This window comes from Pteropus vampyrus, unplaced genomic scaffold (assembly GCF_000151845.1).
Source record: "Pteropus vampyrus isolate Shadow unplaced genomic scaffold, Pvam_2.0 Scaffold144, whole genome shotgun sequence".
NCBI classification, from domain to species: Eukaryota; Metazoa; Chordata; class Mammalia; order Chiroptera; family Pteropodidae; genus Pteropus; species Pteropus vampyrus.
Window position 1 is genome coordinate 3609179 of NW_011888925.1, and position 21259 is coordinate 3630437.

At 48.7% G+C, this 21259-nt stretch overlaps 2 protein-coding genes across 3 annotated transcripts in view; both read left to right on the forward strand.

Annotated features, from left to right (window-relative positions):
- The window catches only part of DPP3 (dipeptidyl peptidase 3), a 26951-nt gene extending 26126 nt beyond the window's left edge, over positions 1–825 (forward strand). Inside the window, exon 16 of the mRNA XM_023535822.1 lies at positions 232–825. Coding sequence (XP_023391590.1) covers positions 232–443 — 212 coding nt within the window. The 3' untranslated portion in view covers positions 444–825. The remainder of the gene's footprint in view (positions 1–231) is intronic.
- An 868-nt stretch (positions 826–1693) lies between these two features.
- Positions 1694–21172, forward strand: BBS1 (Bardet-Biedl syndrome 1). 2 transcript variants are annotated; one of them, XM_011368917.2, is made up of 17 exons: positions 1694–1804; positions 2177–2253; positions 2369–2403; positions 4554–4826; positions 4943–4989; positions 5135–5173; positions 5294–5366; positions 6967–7098; positions 7835–7941; positions 9295–9415; positions 9563–9721; positions 10806–10875; positions 11351–11509; positions 13869–14002; positions 14961–15095; positions 15695–15781; positions 16027–21172. In XM_011368917.2, exons 1-17 carry the CDS (start codon positions 1758–1760, stop codon positions 16111–16113), a joined length of 1782 nt encoding a protein of 593 aa, XP_011367219.1. In that variant the 5' UTR covers positions 1694–1757; the 3' UTR covers positions 16114–21172. The 2 variants fall into 2 exon arrangements, with proteins under 2 accessions (XP_011367219.1, XP_011367221.1); XM_011368919.2 differs by lacking the exons at positions 7835–7941; positions 9295–9415.
- The last annotated feature ends 87 nt before the right edge of the window (positions 21173–21259 follow it).

The following is a 21259-nucleotide window of genomic DNA, read 5'->3' on the forward strand; positions in this document are numbered from 1 at the left end:
TTTCACCTAGCGTGGCACCAGGCGTAAATCTTTATTAAGTGCATGAATGAATGAATTCAGCAATTCACTAAGTACTCCTTTAATATTTCCTTCCTCATAGGGTTATTGTAACGATTAAATTAGGTAATAAACCTAAAACATTGAGCACAATTTTGGGCATATGGTAAGAGCGCAGGAAGAAATAGCTGCTTCGATGATTGATGATGATGACGATTCTGCTTCCCTATTAAGACCTTTCCCTGCCACTGTTTTTTTCTCCATCTTTCCCAGGCTCAGAAGTGCAGCTTCTTGAGTACGAGGCCTCAGCCGCCGGTCTCATCCGATCCTTCTCCGAGCGCTTCCCAGAAGATGGGCCCGAGTTGGAGGAGGTCCTCACCCAGCTGGCCACAGCCGATGCCCGGTTCTGGGAGGGCCCCAGTAAGGCCCCATCTGGCCAGGCTTGAGGCAGATTTGTACGGCCCCTCCCCTACTACATCAAACCAAGGCTGCAAGTGGCCCCTTTTTGTGTGTGTATTAGGGCTTAGTGGAGGGGCAGGATCTCGGGCCTTGGTGCTACCTCAGCCAAGGGTGGTGACACTAACCCCTTCCATCTGTCAGCACTTTCCAGTTTACCAAGTGCTTCCCCTGTGTTATCTCATTTGATCTGTGCTGCCCTCTGTGGACTGGGCAGGGCAGGGTGCCTTATCCTGCTTCCCAGGTGAAGAAATGGAAGTTCTAAGAAAAGATCTGTCTAGATCCTGCGGGACACAAAACGTCCCCCAGTCCAGTGCTCTTCATGTATTTTATAACCAGAAAAATAAATACTGGAGACAACCACCACCTTTAGGGTTTGTATGATTCCTCCTTGACTTTGCCTTACTTCTCTGTTGCTCCTGGCAGGGTAGTGGGATCAAGGCCTGGGGAGGGGGCAGGAGGGTAATTTTGTAGGCTACCATCCACAACAGGATTTTGGCATCACCTCTAAGTGAAGATACGCACACAGTTACTAAGGTGAACATAGCACAATTTTTGCAGTCCTCCTTTGTGGAAATTCTTGTATTTTAGAACAGGGAGGGGTCCTCAACCCTGCCCCGGGCTGCAGACCATACTGGTCTGTGGCCTATTAGGAACCGGGCTGCCCAGCAGGAGGTGAGTGGTGGTGAGTGAGCAAAGCTTCACCTGTATTTGCAGCCGCTCCCCAGCGCTAGCATCACCGCCTCAGCTCCACCTCAGATCATCAGGTATTTGATTCTCATAAGAGCACCGACCCCTGGTGCCCAAAAGGTTGGGGACCGCTGTTTTGGAATGTTCCGGGAGCCTAAAAACTGGAAACCTTCAACTTCAGTCAGGATCCCAGGACTTAATCTCTTAAGCCTTGTCAGGTTTGTTTTGTTTTTGAACCTGGACCTCAGGAAGAAAGGACATGGTCTCTTTTCAACCCCAAGAGTGGACGAGCTACTTCTACAGCTCATAAACTCTGGAAGGGTTCCTCTCCAGGACAGGTAGCCAAAGCGCTCTGCTACTGATCCAAATATTACAGGGTCCGGGTGCTCCCGCTGGGAAGGAGCAAAGATAAATCGTATGAGCTGGGGTGAGAGATTGCGCTTCAGCAAGCAGAAAAATAGCGGAGGCCAGCACATCCTACTTGGCAGTCTTTCTGCCACAGTCCGAAAGCTGCGCATCCGGAACCTTTGTACGCGCGGTTCCTGGAGCCCGGACGCTGTTGGGCGTTGCGCGGCGGCTGACCAGAGCCGGTTGCCAGGGCGACGCCTGCAAAGATGGCTACTGCGTCTTCGTCGGATTCCGACAGCGGCAGAGCTGAGAGGTGAAGGCTGGGGTCCTGAGGCCTCCTTTCCTACAGATGTGAAGAGGGTGCCCCAGTTTGTGTGATCTGAGCTCTTGGCGGTTCTCGAACTGCGCTGGCTTCCTGAAGGGCTCTTAGAGATTAAATAGGGAAACTGAGGTCCAACGAGTGAGTGTGCGTGTGTGCGTGCGTGTGTGTGTGTGTGTGTGTGTGTGTGTGTGTGTGAGACTCAGGGTCACCCAGGGCGCCAGTGGTGGAGCCTGGACTTGGACCCAGACGTTTTGTAACCCCAGGTCAGAGCTCCCTACACACCTCACCCTTAGAGCCTAACTCCCTCAAAGCTTTCTTTCCCCCTCCCTTGGTACTCACTCCCCAACCCTTTCCCTCTCCTAGCAATGAGGCCAATTCGAAATGGCTGGATGCACACTACGACCCCATGGCCAATATCCACACCTTTTCCTCCTGCCTGGGTAAGTCTCTGGGACCAGAAATCCCGGGTTTTGGGAAGACGGAGGAGTCATAGTGGGCTTGGAGTGACGCTTCTAGGATCCTGAGACCCTGGCTTGGCCTTTTTGTATTTTCCAGCACTGGCGGATTTACATGGAGACGGGGAGTACAAGGTAAGTGTATCACCACAGCAGAAAGAGAATTGGAAGGGAAATACCAGAAGTGAGATTTCCTGATGGCTCCAAAGAAGCTCTGCATAATCTGGAATTTATATATACTCCGAAAAAGCACATTTAGGGTCAAATTTTATATGGAAGACAGAACGAACCTATTGATTTCATCATGCAGACTGCAGAAAGTAAAGCAGAATGCAATCCTCCTGGGGATTTTACTAAGACAAAGCCTCTTAATTTTGTTAGCATAATTCCTGGTTGGAAGGGCACATCCCTTGGTTTGGTGTGGGAGCGTTAGAATCTGGAGGGGAAGAAGAAGGGAGGGATTTGAGTTTTATGTTTATCAAAAGGTCCTAGATTTTAACATTAGCCATGAGCTGATAATTGTTGAAGCTGGATGATGGGTATTTGGGGGTTCATGATATGAGTTTAATTTTGTGTATGACAGAAATTTTTCCATAATAAAAAGGCTAAATTTTTAGTTTAATTTTAAATATAAAACTAAGTAAAATGTAAATAAAGAAATAAATGAAAAATTTAAAGGCACAGGTTTTTAAAGAGTTGAGAAATATATTGGGCTAAAGAAAAGTTAACATATATTTAGTATCCATTTCTGGACTAGACCCTCTTTGAGGCATTTTCATATACATAGATAATATCGATCCCCATTTTGTTAATGGGAAAATAGATTCAGAAAGACTAAGTTTACTGGGTTTTTTACCCAGTAGAAAGTGGCAGACCTGGGTATTCTAAGTTATGTGTTTGTTCCACTATAGCTCAGCCCTCACCATGGGCCGTGAACCCACAATGGGCATATTGGGGGAGCAGCTAGAAGATAACCCTGGAATCAAACCCTGCATGGAGAGCGCAATAGGATTCAGTGCCTTTTGCCACCAAATTCCTGTCTGTAAAGCATTCAGCAAGCATACAGTGAATCCCTACTGAGTGTCAAGCATTGTACTGACATTAAACTCAGAAACAGTCAAGAGATAGAGACACTTTCCTTAATTCATCCATGATATTGACCAAATACCTAGTGTGTATTTGGCACTGGGTTTACAGCAGTAAAGGGTAGAGAAATCACCGACCCAGAAACTAATGTGAAATGTTAAGTGATTTCATGTAGTAACTTTTTTTAATGGCTAATATGTTTCCTCTTGATTCCCGGCATCTAAACCAGTACCTGGTACAAATTAGGTACTTGATAAATATTTGTGGGGTATGTGAGTGGATGCTAAAATAGAATATATGGAAAGTAGTATGGGAGCACCAGTGACAGAATAATGAAACCTACCCGGAGGCACCAGGAGGCAGGAGCATGTGAACTAGGTGTTGAAAGATGAGTAAAATATGCATCAAGAAGGCATGGAAGAGAAGAGGGAACAGCACAAGCGGAAGCACAGGAGCTTGCAAGTTCACAGCATATTTGGAAAGAGTAAATCTGGAGTTAGAAAGTTGATGCCAATGTAACATAGTAGATAAGACCACTGGCTTTGGGTTCAGACAGCCCTAGGTTCCAGTCCCAGCTCTACCACTTACCAGCTATGTGACTTTGACCTCACATCGCTAAGCCACCGCTTCCTCATTTGTGAAATGGGCTAATAATACCTACCTCATAGGTTGTTGAGAGAATTAAATGGAAGTTCCTGGTGTGGCTCCTGGCACACTGTACATGCTCAGAATCTGGATGTTCTGTGGCAGCTCCCATTCTGGCTAGAGCAAAGCATGGCTGAGAAGGGGATAGAAAACAAGTTGGGAACCAGAGCAGAGGGGACTTGAAGGCTGGCATACAGCAGGCCTTGAAGAAATGTTTACTGAGTGAATAATGAAAACATCAGCTGCCACCTACTCCTCACTAGCACTCACCAGGTTCTATAATTCATTATCTCATTTGATTTTCTCTACAAGTGCCATGAGGTGGATATTCTTATTTTGCTGGTGGGAAAACCGAGGCTCAGAAAGTTTAATCAACTTTCCCAAGGTACAGAGCGTGGAAGCCTTATTGCAGAACCTTTGTCATCATCACTCCCCACGGTACAGTGGTGTGGGAATCGATGAACGTGCATCAGCAAAGAGGCTGAACCCAAGAAGAGCATCGGTAGAGAGGTCTTTAGACCCTGAAGCTGGAATAAGCCAACCTCTCTCTACAGCTGGTGGTGGGAGACCTTGGCCAGGGTGGGCAGCAGCCCCACCTGAAGGTGCTCAAAGGACCCATGGTGCTGACTGAAAGCCCACTACCTGCACTGCCGGCTGCTGCCGCCACCTTCCTTATGGATCAACACGAACCCCGGGCCCCAGCTCTGGCACTCGCCTCAGGCCCTTGTGTGTATGTTTATAAGAATCTTAGGCCCTACTTCAAGTTCAGCCTGCCCCAGTTGCCTCCAAACCCCGTGGAACAAGATCTCTGGAACCAGGCCAAGGAGGTGAGTCATGTGGCGGAATGGGAACAAGAAGGCAAAGATGGCAGTCACTGGGTCATCCTCATTCCCTGCCTGGCTCTGGAGCTCACAGGCTCTTCCTTCTTCCCATGCTGTCATAGGACCGGATCGACCCCTTGACCCTGAAGGAGATGCTAGAGGGCATCCGGTGAGAGCCCACCTTCCTCTTCATAGGCCTCCCACCCCTCCCTCACTCCCCACCCCCACTGTTTCATCCCAAAGCTCTCGGTCTGACCCTCTCCCAGGGCCCTGTTCTTCAACTAAACCCGCCATGATTGCCTCTCTCCTTGCAGGGAGAAGGCAGAGGTGCCTTTGTCTGTACAGTCACTCAGGTAAGGGCCCTCTGGAGGGCCGGGGCTCTGGCAGCTCCAGGGGGAAGGGAGTGGCTGCAGAGTGGCCTGTGGAGGGCAGCCAGGCCCAGGCATGCAGATGCCAATTCTCTCTATGCCCAGGTTTCTGCAGCTGGAGCTGAGTGAAATGGAGGCGTTTGTGAACCAGCACAAGTCCAAGGCCATCAAACGTCAGGTAATGCCCCTTCTCTTTTATTTCTCTAGAAAAAATGTGGATCATTTTGAAAAAACCATATAATATCAGTGGTATATTCTACAACCAAACCTGACTAGTTGCAGTTTGCAGTTTCTCTTCTAACCCATGCCACATATATATGGTCACAAAGCTGCAGAGACGTCTACATTTCCAATTCACAGTGACAGCTTTGAATTGATCTGTAGTTATATAACTCTACAGAACTTCTGTTGTCTTGAGAGTAAAGGTAATGTATTCTTATTAGAGAAAATTTAGAAAATAAAGAGAAGTATGAAGAAGAAATATAAGTGACTACAATCTCACTACCTAGACGCACTCCCTCTTACCATTTTGGTGCATTTCCTTCATAAATATGCTTTTATATCCTGCTTCCCTTGAATAGGTAGCATTATATCTTATGCACTAAATAGTCTTTAAGAACTCTGTTTTTAGTGGCCCCTTGATGATCTCATCAATTATTCATTATTTCATTCATGGTTTATGTAACTATTCACCTGCAGGTCTCTTCAGACCAGAAATGGACTCTTATATTCACTTCTTTTTTTGTTTTCTTAGTTATAATTTTAATTGCTTTATTGATAAACCTATTCATTGATGAACTCTAGTGGTTCCTGACCTGGGGGCTGACCCTCAGTCGAGGAACAGACTCCCAGAGCTATTCTCCGCATTTTAGAAAGGCTCATGGGAACCACCTACTTTCTGTAGAAGCCACTCGAGCCAAGCACATTGACCAGCACGTGCCTCAGTTTTGGGCCAGTCTTAGACCATTTCTTTGAAAAACACTGTGTTCTCCTGCTGGTCAACATCTCAGATCCACAGTTGTCGCAATCTTTGAGTACTTCTAAAATTAAAAAGTGAATTAATTATTGCTCAAAAGATGCAGTGTGGAGGTAGGGGACAGTCTTTCCAGGTTTGTGTCATGTTAGATGTGACTGGGAAGCGTTAACTTCCACACTTCGGCAGCCTTTCTCCTTCCACGAGGCACTGAGAAGAACTGCACGTAATAAGCAGCTTTATCCAAAGAAACATTTTTGGTCCCACTAAATTATTTCCGTAGGAGAAATTCCTAAAAAAGGGATCATCCTTTCTCTTTTGTTTTCTCTCTAATCATAATCACAATTACAAAAGGAACACGTGCCCACTATAGAAATTATAGAAAAGCACAATGAAGAAATTAAATATCACCTGTGATCTCATTGTCCAGAGATAACCAGTGTTTGTATTTAAGGGTTTAGCCTTTCATCATGTTTTTCTATTCATATATTTTTAAAACTGGGATTATACTAATGTAACTTTTTGCCAATTTTTTTGTTGTTGTTGTAATACTTTAGAAGTGTTCTCTCTGTTAGCGAATCTTCTTTTAAAATGTGATTTAAAAAATGACTACATGGTTTAGGATCATGTGGATAGTTCGCAGTTGACTTAGATATTCCTCTTTTATTAGAAAGTTAGATTTGTGGCAACAAACACCTTTGCACATAAATTTATGTCGCGTCTCTGATACTCTTTCTTCCATCCTGGGAGTGTATGGGGGCGGGTATATGGGGATCCCCCAGGTGACTCCTGGATCCTCCTGCAGACAGTCATCACCACCATGACCACCTTAAAGAAGAACCTGGCTGATGAGGATGCTGTGTCCTGCCTGGTCCTGGGCACTGAGAATAAGGAGCTCCTGGTGCTGGACCCAGAGGCCTTCACCATTTTGGCCAAGGTCAGTGTGGGGCCTGACTCTGAGCACACCTGAGGTCCAGGCTGCGTTCCCCCACATCTCCTGCACCCAGTTAGTTCTTGGTAATATGTGTTCATTGTAAAAAAAAATGTAGCTAAACATAAAGAAAAAGATATTTATCCCCAAATCCCACCACCCACAGATAATCTACTATTAGTTTTGGCACATGTCTTTCCAGACATTTTCATATTTAGAAAGAGATATTTAGCTGTGTATAAATATATCTTTATGGCATCGGATCGTGTAACCTGCTCCTTTCACATAGCAGTAGCTCATCAGTGTCTTTCCGCATCTATAAAAAACCACATCCGCCTTTTCAAAGGTCACACAGTATCTATTATACAGATCTATCATAATTTATTTAATTATGTCACCTATTTAAGTTGTTTCCAGTTTTTCACTATTTTTAACAACACTGCAATAGGCTTGCAAACATGTTTGCATGCCTGTCTAAATATTTCCTTAGGATGCATTCCTAGAAGTGGCATAGCTTAGTCAAAGAGTATAGACTTAAACAAACAAACAAACAAACAAACAAAACTACATGTTGCTGGGTTTCCCTCCAGAAAAACTGTACAAGTTTAAACTGTGACCAACAGGGTAAGAGTGAAGAGGTTGGGACTTAAGACAAGGAACCAATTTGGAGGAGTAGGTTCCTTCGGGGTGGAGGAGGACTGAGGCTCAGAGAAATCAGGACATTTGAGCCACTTCTCTGCAGATGAGCCTGCCCAGCGTCCCCGTCTTCCTGGAGGTTTCTGGCCAGTTCGATGTAGAGTTCCGGCTTGCTGCTGCCTGCCGCAATGGGAACATCTATATCCTGAGAAGGTAGCCACATCTGTTGTCTCTGGGGCCAGAAGGGACATCTCAAATACCCGATGGTTCCAGGGGCTTGGGGCTGGAATTTGGGAATGGGAAGAGCTGAGTTCACACAGAAGGCTGAGCCCACGAGCACAGGGAGTTGTCTAGAGGCTTGTGTTGTGGGGGCTGGCAAAGTGAGAGACCGGGCTGGGTGGCTGTAACACATGAGCAGTGCAATCAGAAATTGGAAGAAATGACAATAGTCTCTCATATTTGTCATACTGCTTTATAGGTATGTGATACTTTCTAATGCATTAGTTTGATATTCCTTCAACATTCAATTTTTAATTCAAGAAATGTTTTTGAGCACCTAGTATGTATTAAGCATTGTATAAGGTATTAGGGATATATCAGTGAACAAAATAAAAATAGTCCCTGCCCTTAGAGGAAGACAGATATTAAAGTCAGCAAACCACAATAATACTACAAATTGGATGTGTGCAATAGTAAAGGAATACAGGCTCAATGAGAAAAAATAACGGGGCCAGGGTGATCAGCAAACGCCCATCTGTAGAGGTGACGTGAAGGCGAAGAAGGAGCCAGTTATTCAGAAAGTAGACAGAGTGTTGCAGGCAGAGAGAACTTCAGCAGACTCAAAGTGGGAAAGACACTGGCATGTGCTGCTCGAGGTGGTGAAGAGAGATGACGTGGAGACCAGATTGGCTCATGCACAGCCTGCTAGGGTATGGTAAAGGTTTTGGGTTTTATCTGAAGTGCAGTCGAAAACTGCTATGAGATTTTAATCAGAAGAATGACATGATCCATTTACATTTTTGAAAGATGACTCTGCTGAGTGGAGGGTAGATTGGAAGGAGGCCCAGAGGCCAGTGGGAGGCTCTGGGATGGGTCATCAGATGGGGTATGCATTGGCCTAGACTTGGTGATGAAGAGAAGTGAGCTGTAGTCTGTGATCTGTAGGCAGGAACTGCCCCTGCTTTCTGGATAAGAGAAACTAGGACTCAGGCCAGGAAACTGAAACGGTGCATTTACACAGAACAAAGTCCTTAGCATAAATTACTAAATTACTAAACCGCCCAAATCCACTAGCACTTGGTACACTCACTGTAAACTGTTACATGCCCGATTATCACACAGATCACTGTAGTAAAGGCGGGAGGGAGACTCAGAAGAGAACACACTTTGTGTTGTCTGAGGTCACACAGCTACTTGGTGTTACAGTCGGAAATAATAACCGTGGTCATCTGCTTTGGGGCTGAGGTTTCTTCCAGGATAGTCTGTGGGGCTTAAGAAAGAGGAGGGTCAGCCTGGGGAGGAGAGAGGGTTTCTCTGGGGCTGGGAGAGTGTGTCTTCATTCCACAGAGACTCCAAGCGCCCCAAGTACTGCATCGAGCTGAGTGCCCAGGCTGTGGGGCTTGTCCGGGTACACAAGATCCTGGTGGTGGGCAGCACCCAAGACAGCCTGCACGGCTTCACCTACAAGGTGTGGCCTCCCAGCGAGCACCTCTTCCCGCCCTATACCCCTGAGCAGGAGGGCCCTCCTGGCATCTCCTTCCCAGCAACTCCTGCCACCCCCTCCTTCCACTCTGAGCCCCAGTTCCCCTGTAGACACTTGGCTGTTCCCTCCCAGGGTAAGAGGCTGTGGACAGTGCAGATGCCTGCAGCCATCCTGACCATGAACCTCCTAGAGCAGAGCTCCCGGGGCCTGCAGGCCGTCGTGGCCGGGCTGGCCAACGGAGAGGTTCGCATTTACCGTGATAAGGCCCTGCTCAACGTCATCCGCACCCCGGTGAGTGCCGACTCGTCGCCCCACTCCCGCCGCGGGGGCTGCTTAGCTGCCTCCTGATCCCACTCTGTCCACCACCCTGGACATCTGATGCATCTTAAAAACATTCATTGATTTCCTCATACGCACAGCTCACTGTACTGGGGATAAAACAGTAGCTAAGTCCTTGTCTTCAGGGAGCTTACTGTCTAAGGTGCCAGCCAGCCAGACACAGCTAACTCAGATCCAGAGTACGGGGAAAGCACAGAGTGGGCAGAGTGACAGGGCACTGGTGAAGGATGAATTGGGATGGAACTCAACAGGCCATTTCACAGAGCAAGTGACAATTTAACTGGGCCTCAAAGCAGTTTGCCAAGTCAATAAATGAGAGAAGAGCATTCCAGACCAGAAACAGCATGAACAGGCTGAGTCATGAGTGCTCTTGATTAAGGAATTCAGGTAGTTTGATGAGTTTGGACAAGAGGTTTTCAAAAGCTAAGTCGTAAGTCATTAAATTGATTGAGTCACAACCAGCAACATAAAAAAAAAGAAAGTTCAGAATACATCACATGTGAAACTTTTATGTGTCTGTACGTATAAAGTATCTTATGTTACAATAGAAAATTTGAAAGCAACGGGTTTAGACCGCAGGCTGCTGGGAGGGCGGGCAGTGTGTGGGTTGGGGGAAGGGAGAGGAGAGAACTGATGGAAAAGGCAGGTTGGAGTCAGATGCGCGAGGCCCTAAATGTGTGACAAGGAGGACGAAAGCCATTGGAGGTTTTCTAGAAGAAACTAGACATGATTATGTTTGTGTTCTTGAAAGGCAGCAGAGGCGAAGGACAGACTGGGCAGAAAGAATAGGCTGGGACTTCCGGTGGGAAGCTGAGCTCGAAAGCCCAGTGGCGTGTAGTCTGGACCTGGCTGTGGCAGCGAGGTTGGAGGAGAGATGAGGGATAGAGATGTTTCAGAGGCAGCATTGCCCCAGGCCTCACCTCATTTCTCACCTATTATGTCATATCTGGGGTCCCCCAGCCTTATCCCTCCACCCCCGGCCTTGCTCTCCCCTCCAAGATATTTTCCCAAGTAAACTCTGGAGTCTCCACCACAGGATGCCGTGACCAGCCTTTGCTTTGGCCGCTACGGGCGGGAAGATAACACCCTCATCATGACGACACGAGGTGAGGGGGTCAGACCTGGCAAGGGTGTTAGAGCAGGAGGTGACGGGGACAGGCCAGATCCTGGGAAAGAGGAGGTGGGTGTGAAGCCTGGGTGGACCTGGGTGTGGAAAGCAAGGCCCACAGATGCACATCCTGTCTGGGGGTGGCCTCCACTGGAGACACATCAGCGGTTCAACATCGTTCGTTACCCAGGGGCCAGGCCCTGGGCTGAATTGTGTCCCCAGTTCACCCCAGTATCCTCAGCACCTGCCATAATGTCAGGAACATCACAGTGCTCAATAAGTAACTGTGAAATGGATGCATTAACCAGTGGTAGGAGGTTACGCACTGTTTCCTCCCAGAAACTGAGTCTCAGCAGGGAGACAGACACATACAGAAATGAGTCTACGTGAGGCTGATTGTTTGGGGAAGAAATATTGGAATGTAGGATGGGACTGGAGAGGACAAATCTGTTTCTGTCTGTCTGCCTCCTTAGGCGGTGGCCTGATTATCAAGATCCTGAAGCGTACGGCAGTGTTTGTGGAGGGGGGAGGCGAGGTGGGCCCTCCGCTAGCTCAGGCCACAAAACTCAACGTGCCCCGAAAGACCCGGCTTTATGTGGATCAGACACTGCGAGAGCGGGAGGCTGGCACCGGTGAGACTTCCTCCACGGCCGCATCCTTCCTCTTCCTCCGTTGCTCTGGAGCAGCAAGAACGGGATGAGTGCCACCTGGGCGCCCCGAGCCGTGGGAAGAGACCTGGGTGAACTGGCATGTTTCGTGCCTCTGGAAGTCCAGGGACAGCCCAGGGACACCCTGCCTGCAGGCGACTATGCCTCAGGTGGCAGGTGCTGCGGGTGAGGAGAGGAGGGAGCAGTTACTTCTCTCATGAAAGAAGTAGCGTTTGTCCAAGGTTCTTGCTTTTCCTATTCAGTGGTTCCTGCTCATTCATTCATTCAGTACCTAGGATTAGGCCTGGCCTTGCGCCAGGTGCCTTGAATTAGCTTAGTCCCTACCCGAGGAACTCAGGCTCCCTTGCCAACTTCATGTTGCATGACGGGTGTAGAAGAGGTCTCTGCAAAGGGCTACTGAGGCCCCTAAGAGTAAGTTTGCTGGGAGACTGAGAAAGGCTTCAGAGAGAAGTAACGTTGGACTTCACCCTGAAATATGATTACAGGCCAGAGAGGGATAGGGAAGGGTGATTTAGGCCGAAGTCGGGTAGGGGCACAGGGCCCTAGCCGGATTCGAGCGGCATCTGCCATGTAGCTGCGGTTACGGTGCAGGAAGGCCAGGTGACCAGAAGGGAGGCTGGAAAGGCAGGTCAGAGCCAGCTCCAAAAGGGCCTGGGTTGCAAAGCTAAGATGTTCTGGTTTCATTTAGGTAGTGGGGAGCTGGGAAAGATGTAAAGCAGAAAATACAGTAATTCAACCAACTCCATCCTAAAAAGGGATCAGTTTAAAGGCAAATTAGAGGATAAAGAAAATAGCTGACAAGCTATTACAGCCTAGAGAATCCAAGAGAAGCAAGTGACGTATTAGAAGAATAATTAGAAAGTTCTCTAAGGTGACGAAATGTAAAATATACAGAAATCAATAGCTTCTGTATATACCGACGGTAACCAGTTAGAAAATACAGTGGAAAGTTTCCATTCACCATAGCAAGGAAACCCCTTGAAATTTAACAAGAAAATGTACAAAGTCTAATAAAGTTATAAAACTACTCTCAGAAACAGAAAAGACCACCCAAATGTTTAAATGACAAGATTTACCAAGTCTCAGGGTAGCAAGATGTAATGTTGTAATGTCGATTAATAACTTCCACAGTTAACGTAGAAACCTAGCAAAGTGACAGTTCAAATCCCAGTTCATCAATTGATTCTAAGAGTAAATCTAAAAAATTGGAAATAAGAATGAGGGGACTCAGCCTGTCGGATGGCGGAATAAACTGAAGCTGTAGGAACTCGCAGCTGTGGTATCGACACAGGACTTGATACGAGTCGTGGCACTTTGGGGAAGTCTAGAAACAGACCCTTGTGTATGTGGAAAGTCAGTGTGTCAAAGGTGTTGTTTCAAATTCGTGGGTAAAGGAGAGACTGTCCACAAGATGTGATTAGGACAACTTGCTTCTAGGAAAAAAAGTTAGAACTCTACCTCATACCAAACATAAAAATTAATTCTGGATAGGTTAAAAATAAACTGTAAAAGTACGAGAGGAAAAGGAACAATCAATAGATGGGACATATAAAGGTGTAAAACTTCTGAACGGCAAAAGGCACCTCACATACAAAGTCAAGGCCAGACTGGCAGACCAAGGTGCTAAATCTGGAAAGAAGTGACATCAAGAGTGGAGGGGCAGGAGTGGGCTCTGGAGATGGCTTTGGGGAAGAGTCGTCAAATCTTGACAAACGATTAGATGTGAGGGGCGAACCAGGTGACTTGATGGATAGGGACGTTGTGACAGGTAGGGAAATGAGCTTGGTGTCTGATTGTTGAATTCGAAGTGTCACCGGCACATCCAGGCGGAGGTGTCCATTAGGCAGTTAGAAGCAGGAGGCTGTCCCAGACGCCAAGCTGCTGCGACGCGGTGCACAGTATCGAGTGTGGACACGGGCCAGGCCCTGAGCTGGGCACTGAGAACCCTGCATTCACGAGTCCCTGCCGTCACAAGCTCAGGGCTGTGCGTCTGGGGTGGTCACAGCTGGAGCAGGACATAGATTGTCCAGGGGAGGACAGCAGGAGAAGAGGACCAAGGACAAGACTCAGGAACACCAGCCCTTAAGGCAGAACAAAAGGAGGCAGCAAGAGCACTGAGATGTGCGGGCGGCGAGGTGGGAGGACCAAGGAGGAAGCGAGGAGGAGGCCAGTGTCCAGTGTCATCAAAGGCTGGGCTGTTGGACCTCAGCCCTCCCGCCTCTGCAGGCCCTGTCCACTGTACCCTCCACCTCCGCCCTCCCCTCCCCTGTTCCCCCTCCCGCCCTCCCCACCTCCAGCATCAGGCCTTTGTGTCCCTCGACAGCCATGCACCGGACCTTCCAGACCGACCTCTACCTGCTGCGCCTCCGGGCCGCCCGGGCCTATGTGCAGGCCCTCGAGTCCAGCCTGAGCCCCGTGTCCGTGACAGCCCGGGAGCCACTCAAGCTACACGCAGTGGTGAGCACCCAGATGTTGGGGGGTGGGGTTCGGCAGCCTCAGGGCCAGAGGGGCAGAGGTCAGAGGTGGGTGGGAACCCTTCAGCCCCTGAGCCAAGTCCAAGCCAACTAGGTCCTGTGCCCCCTTTTCACTTTCCCACAGGCCCGGGCACCGAGGCTCACGTCCTCCTCTGTGAGCATGCTCTCCCCGTCTGTCTCCTGAGCTGCCTCTTCCCTGCCACCAACCACAGAGTAACACACTCCCCAGCTCCATGCTGTGCCTCAGACAAGCCCCCAGACTTGGGGCAGGGCACACAAGTAGTCACCTTGGGACGTTTCTTCCCCGGAGCCTGGAGGGTCTCTTACAGCTGTGGGACAGAGGAAGCTGTTGTTCCAGTCCCCACAGGCAGCCCCTGGTGTTCAAACCGCCCAGTACAGGGCAGGGGGAGGAGCCCACACACTCAGACACAAGTGGCCTCAAGGTCATCGGGGCTCCGACCAGCTCTAAATGGGTCCCCAAGGTGTGCCTTCTGTCCCAACTGGGTTTCCAATTTCTCTTCCCCCAAAGGAAGTGGATAGATACAGAGAGGAAGAGGCTACAGAGCAGCTGAGGGTGAAGAGAAAAATGAAATCATTGCGGCCACCACAGGGGAAGTGGGCCAGGCCCAGGGAAGAGAGGGTCAGAGAGGGCACGGTGAGGACGCAGGTGGGAGTTGGGGCCTGTGTCCCCAGGCTAGCTCCGCCTCTGACCAGCTTGCCGAGTGGCCCCTATCAAGCCTCTCTCCCTTCCTGGGCCTTTGCTGATCCCCATACACACTGGAGCCAACCTTCTGGCCTCTGTGCCCTTTGAGTGGCCGATGGACGGTGCATTAGAGCAGCGGGAGGAGGGCGATGACGGGGCAGGGCCAGGACACGTCACAGTCAGCGCCCAAGGCCGCTGGGTACTAAGGGCTTTCTCCCCCCGCCCACCCTCCCCACAGGTTCAGGGCCTGGGCCCCACCTTCAAGCTCACACTGCACCTGCAGAACACCTCGACAGCCCGACCCATCCTGGGGCTGCTGATCTGCTTCCTGTACAACGAGGCGCTCTATGCCCTGCCCCGGGCCTTCTTCAAGGTACTGGCCCGCCTCACGGAGACAGGGAGTGAGAAGACTGGGTGGGGCCTCATTAAATGTCCACAGAGCCGCCACCGGGCGGGAGGCGAGGGAGCCTGCAGGCAGCTGCGGCCACACACGAGGCTGGGGCACGGCGGGGCCGTCTGGGGAGACCTGCCTCAGCTGCGTTTTTCTCAGCCCGCGAGAGGCCTCAGAGCCACACGGGATACGCCGTGCCCCTCTAAGGAGCCTGTTGCTGCTGGGGGCCCCAGAGCCCACCCTGCTTCGTAGTTACTCCTGCGGCGGGAATGGCGCACACCTCTGCCTCAAAGATCATCTTCTGCAGAGTGAAGGGCCTGGCTTCCAACCCAGGTCCAGATGTGACTCTGAGTTGGGAGGACCAGAAACTGAGAAAGACTCCGGGAAGTGAAAGCCCTGGCCTTGGTGGACTGTCAGGGGGTCTTGGTTTAACCGTGACCGTGCCAGCGGCCCCGCCACACTCCCCGCCCCGCAGGGTGCGCTGAGATGCAGCTGGGCGGCAGGCCCGGCAGTGCTCCGGATCTGCCGAGGCTGTCCGGGCATGCCTGCCGGTTTCCTTACCTCTTTGTTCCCAAACTCAGGTCCCCTTGTTGGTGCCAGGGCTCAACTACCCCCTGGAGACCTTTGTGGAGAGTCTCAGTGACAAGGGCATCTCTGACCTCATCAAGGTAGGTCGCCTGTTAGTACTGCTTGGGGAGGACAGTGGGGGTGAACGTGGACAAGGCTTCCGCGTGGCTGCTGGTCCGGAGTGGGAGGACACCCGCACAGGAGAGGCCTCCCAGCCTCCCCGTCCCCTTTGACAGAGGCCTGGTGGCTTTTGCAGAGCCAGTGCAGACCAGTCTAGGCTTGGCCTCTGCGGGGAACAGGGGCCAAAGGAGACATGGCCCTACTGCCACGGGCACCTCTTCCGTAGGTGCTGGTGCTTCGAGAAGGCCAGAGTGCGCCCCTGCTGAGTGCCCACATCAACATGCCTGTGAGTGAGGGGCTGGCAGCTGCCTGAGCCCCGGGCTGGTGTTACAGCCCCCATGGACTCAGGACTGGGAAGACCCAGCCGCTTCCACTGAGCAGGGCAGAGCCAGCGGTCCCAGGCTCACTCCCTGCACAGCAGCATGCTGGGCGACTGCTCTCCTCTCCTGAGCTCCCCCTTTCTCGCCATCCTGACCGCTGCGTGACCTCTAGCAGCAGGGCAGTGAGTGCCCAGGAGGTCCAGCTCCTTCCACCTCAGGAAAGCCCAGGCATTGGCCCACTCGGCTCTTGCATCTGCCCCACTTTTCTCCAGAAACCACACCCAGGTCTGAAGGAAGAACTCTGAAGCGGCCCTGTGAGATGAGGGGCGCAGGCCCGTCTCTCGCCTTAGGCGCACCGCTCATGCTGCTGCCGGCCCAGGCCAGAATTGGCTAGTGCCTGGCCTGGGACAGTCATGGGCTTTTCTTGGGTGAGTCTGAGCCCCCTGTTGCTCCCTGGGGTTCCAGAAGCTTGGCTGCTGCCAGCTCAGCTTGCAAGCAAAACACATGCTCTGACTGCCCCTCATGAGCTGAGCAAGGGACCCTCTTCTTATTCAGGGGGCCCAGAGAATGCTGCCTCCCCACAGGTGGCTTTTATGAAACGTTGGTCTCGGTCAAGGTCTCAGGACTGCGACGCTCCATGAAGATTGCCAGGGGAGGAGCTGGCGCGGGAGGGCACAGGGTGGCCACACAGGGAGCCTGTGGCCCCAGCTCCAACCAGGCTCCCGAAGGCCACACAGCCGCCACTGCCGACTGGGACGCTGCACCCAGAAAGAGCACCCAGAAAAAGAGGGCTCAGCTAGATGGAGCAGAGGGAGCACCAGGATGCACAGCAGGGGCATTTCTGGGGCCCTGGGGACGGGGCACAGGAGGCAGAAGCCCAGAATGCCACTCAAGATGCTCTTCTATGCCCTGGAGCCCAGATCAGTCGTGTGAGTGGAGAATTCACCTGGCAGCGGCCAGTGTGAGAGAACTGCCTGGAAAGGCAGGGACCAGAGGTGTGAGTGAGGCCGAAGACCAAACGAAGGCACTTGTTCAGACCACGGTCCCAGCTCTCAGAGCCTCGGAGCCCTGGCCAGTCTGCCTGGCCCACCTCGCAGAGCTCTGTTGGGCTGGTGCTACCAGGGCTGCTCTGAGCCACTTGTGAGCCAGCGACCCTGCTCAGTTTCCCACATATAAAATGAGGCAGTTTGACCAGATTCAGCTCTAACATCCTGTGAGCTTGGCAGCCTCTCTAGAGGAAACGGAGAGTCAATTCTAGAACGGGAGTACATGACAGGAAGAGCTGCAGAGCTTTAGCCCTTGAGTCCAAGGGCCCCAAGCTGATGGCCACTGCCAGGCAACAATAGCCTCCGTGCCCAAAACACAGCGAGGTACTGGGAGGACACAGCCACAGCCACTCCCCATCCCCCACCCCCAGGAATGCATTCTGGGGCCAGGTTAAGAGAAGCAAGGGGTCTGAACCAAAGAGAGAGCCCATCCCCCTCTCTGTATGGCTCAGTCACTTGCAGCCATAGACCAGTTGGGTCAAGATGGTGAAGTATTTCTAGATCAAGCCAACTGAGGCACAGCGGGAACAAACAGGAGGTTTAACCTGGAAATGGAAAGACAGGTAGAGGGAGTTGTCGCAGTCAGAGAATTCAACTTGCCCTGAAGAGCTTTCTAAGAGAGCGTATCAGAGATGGAAGGGCCAACCCTAGAAGGTAGTGATCCCCTGTCACTGGAGCTGTGTCACTGGGGCTGGGCTGTCTCTTCATAGGGTTGTTGAGTCAGATGACCTTACAGTCTCTCACCCCAGTCAAGCGATGATCTGTGTGAACTTGGAACAAAAAAGTCTGCTCTGGGTTCTATTCGTAGCTATTCATGATGATGAAAGCGGAGAAACCATTCCTATGCCCACCCAGCACCTAACGTGAATTTGTATGCCGTAACGCCACGTACGCCACGCACGGCGGCGGTGTGGGCAGGTGTACATACGACAACATGAAGGAAGAAGCAGTGCGTGGCACCCTCGCCAGTTAGAGCTCCAGGGAGTTGGGTACGATAAGGATGAGGAGACTTGGTGTCTTTTTAAAAATTATTGATCTAAAAACACAGTTGTACTTAGTACTATGAAATTAAAGTTTATAAGAAGAAAAGAGCCTCTCGCCAGTCCCCAGGACTGCCCGCCCCGCGCCACAAATCATTCTCAGTTCTCTTAGCTGCTTAGTCTTAAACATGCTCATGTACTCTCGCTTGTTTATCAGTCTCAGACTCTATCTGTCGGCTCCGTGTCTGTCCTAAGAGATGAGGCTTTAGCTCTCTCGTGACAGCACCTCCTTTTCTCTCTGCTTTTTAGGTAAATTGATACTCACCGTCTTTTCCATTTGCTTAGTTCTCTATACAACCGACTGCCAATCTTCCCCCACCCAGCTTGACAGTTCCCCTTTTCTGGACAAGGGCCTTCATCCCTGCTTCCCTGAGGACTGTGCGCCCTCTAGAGCTGCTGCCCAGCACTGCTGGGACTCCCTTGGCCACGTCCTGGGCTGGGTCATCATTCCCGCGCCCCACGTCCTCCTCTCCTGTGGTCCTTTCACCCCTCATTTGGTGAAGCGTGTCTACAAGTACCTTCTGTAAAAAGTCACTAGAGTTAACGTGTTTAAGACACTTTCTCTGAAGTTTTCTTCATTCGGTTCACACATGTATGCAATAGTTGGGGTCATAACATTTCAAGTTAAAAATCATTTTCGTGCAAGAAAACCGTTTTTAAAGTGGGACTTTCTTGTATCATAATTTGAGGCACTGCTTTTAAGAAGTTCCACGGCCATTTTTTTCCTGGCCTCATCTTTCTGAGGTCCTAAAATGTCAGGAGATGCCTTACTGTGTGTCATTACTGGATGTGCTGTGAGTGGAGCTGGACATCCTTCGGTTCCAGAAAATTTTGTTTCTTGAATTAGTTTCTTGAATGATTTCCTCCCATTTTCTCTGTTCTCTCTGGAGTTCTGATTAAACCCAGTGCCTGATAAATGGCAATTCCAAAGAGAACAGGAGTGATCCTCTCTTTATTCTCTCTTCTCTTATATTGTCTTTTTGTTCTATTTTTTGAGATTTTTTTTTTAATCTTTCAGCTCTTCCTAGAAGTGTTTTAAAAATTCTGTTATTTTAATTCTCAAGAGTCTTTGTTCTCTGTTCAACCTTTAATTGTGGCGTCTTTTTAAGAACACAGTTGAGTTATAACTGACATTTATAGACGACTTCAAAAACAGCAGAATACACACTTTTCTGCAATTCACATGGAACATTTACCAAGATGGACCACACTCCGAGCCATAGAAAACACGGTAACTTAATAAAAGTCACGTAGTGTCTGTTGTCGGACCAAAATGGAATTAAACTAGAAATCAATAACAGATCATTGAAAAATCCCCCAGATACTTAGAGATCAAACAACATACTTCTAAACATATGGCTCAAAGAAATTTCAACAGAAATTTAAAATATTTTGAACTAAATGAAAATGAAAACATAACTTACTGAAATTTGGGGGATGCAGTGAAAGCGATGCTTAGAGAGAAATTTATAGCATTGAATGCATGCGTTGGAAGAGAAGAAAGGTCTAAATCATCTAAGTTTTCACCTGAGGAAAATAGAGAAACAAGAGCAAATTAAATCCAAAGTAAGCAGAAGAAAAGAAATAAAAAGAAAGCAGAAATCAATGAAATTGAAACCAGGAAATCGATAAAGAAAATAAATGAAACCAAAGGTGGTATTTTGAAATCTCATCAGAACCAGCAAGGGACATTGCCTATCTCCAAGCCTAGTGCGGGAGAGAAGGGAGAAAACCTCTCCTAAGAATTTTTAACCACAGGCCAGCCTGAATTAAGTTTGCAACCTGAATTGACAATCCTTGGGTGGTCCAATCAAACCCTGCCTACCTAAAAATTTAGTTTGAAGTGGTGCAGGATTAGTTTTTCAGTCAAATGATAACTGAAGGATTTACTTTTAACTCAATCTCAAAAAATCCCCATTGATAAAATTCCAACAAATATAAACACAGTCAAAACTCACAAATTGCAAGATAACGCATTGTGAGCAAGAGCCAACAGAAAGGATAGCCAGCATAATCAGGCCTCAAAGACTTAAAGTGTTGGAAATACCAAACAGAATATCAGGTATGTGTTTTCTGTATATTTAAAGAAAAAAGAAACAATATAGAAATCAAGAGAGTGTATAAAATGATCGAGCGAATTTGAAAAAAGAACCAAATAGAACTTCTAGAAATGAAAAGCAAAATGCTTGACATGTCAATGGATGAGTTGGGTTTTTTTGTTTTGTTTTGTTTTTTTTAAGCCTCAATAGATTGGTTTAGCAGCTGAAGAAAGACTTAACTGGAAGATAGATCTGTAGAAATTATCCAGAATGCCAGAAAGAGAAAGTATGAGTTTTATGAGACTAGGAGGATGGTGGAGGGAGGTCTAATCAATTCCAGTAGGGGCAGAAAATATCTGAAGATATGACAGAATTTTCTAGAACTGATAAAAAGACATCAATTCATAGAATCAGGAAACCCAAGGAGTCCTGTTAGGATAACTATAAAGAAACTATATTTGGGCACATCACAGTAAAACTGCAGAATACCAAAGACAGAAAAATCTTAAAGTCGGTGACAAAAAAATATCTTCAAAGAAGCAATAGTAACAACAAATAGATGACAGCTGATGTAGCAATAATGGAGACCTAAAGACTAGTATTTTCAATTTATTGAGAGGAAATAAATATTAACCTAGAATTCTGTACTCATCAAAAAGTAACTTTAAAGAGTAAAAAACTAGAAATGGTGGGACAAATTGAAAGTACAAAATCAAGTGGTAGATGTATGTGCAAGTATATATTAATTACAATAAATATGAATGACTAAATGCTTCAATTATAAGACAGTGTTATCTAGACTTGAAAATCCATCTATAGGCTATTCTTAAGAGAGAGCAGTTGAAAATATAAGGATACAAATCCTAACATACCCGGAATAGAAAAGAACTTTCTCATCCTAATAAAGGGCATCTATTAAATACCACAGCAAACATTTTGTGGTGAAATATTGAAATTATTCCTAATTACAGTCAATTCAAAGGTGCCAGCTGCCTTCCATCCATCCACACAGAG

Coding starts and splice junctions, on each gene's coding strand:
- BBS1 (XM_011368917.2), top strand. CDS start 1,758: ATGGCTACTGCGTCTTCGTCGGATTCCGACAGCGGCAGAGCTGAGAG. Junction 2,254..2,368: donor CACCTTTTCCTCCTGCCTGG/GTAAGTCTCTGG, acceptor TGTATTTTCCAG/CACTGGCGGATTTACATGGA. Junction 14,003..14,960: donor CACTCAAGCTACACGCAGTG/GTGAGCACCCAG, acceptor CCCTCCCCACAG/GTTCAGGGCCTGGGCCCCAC.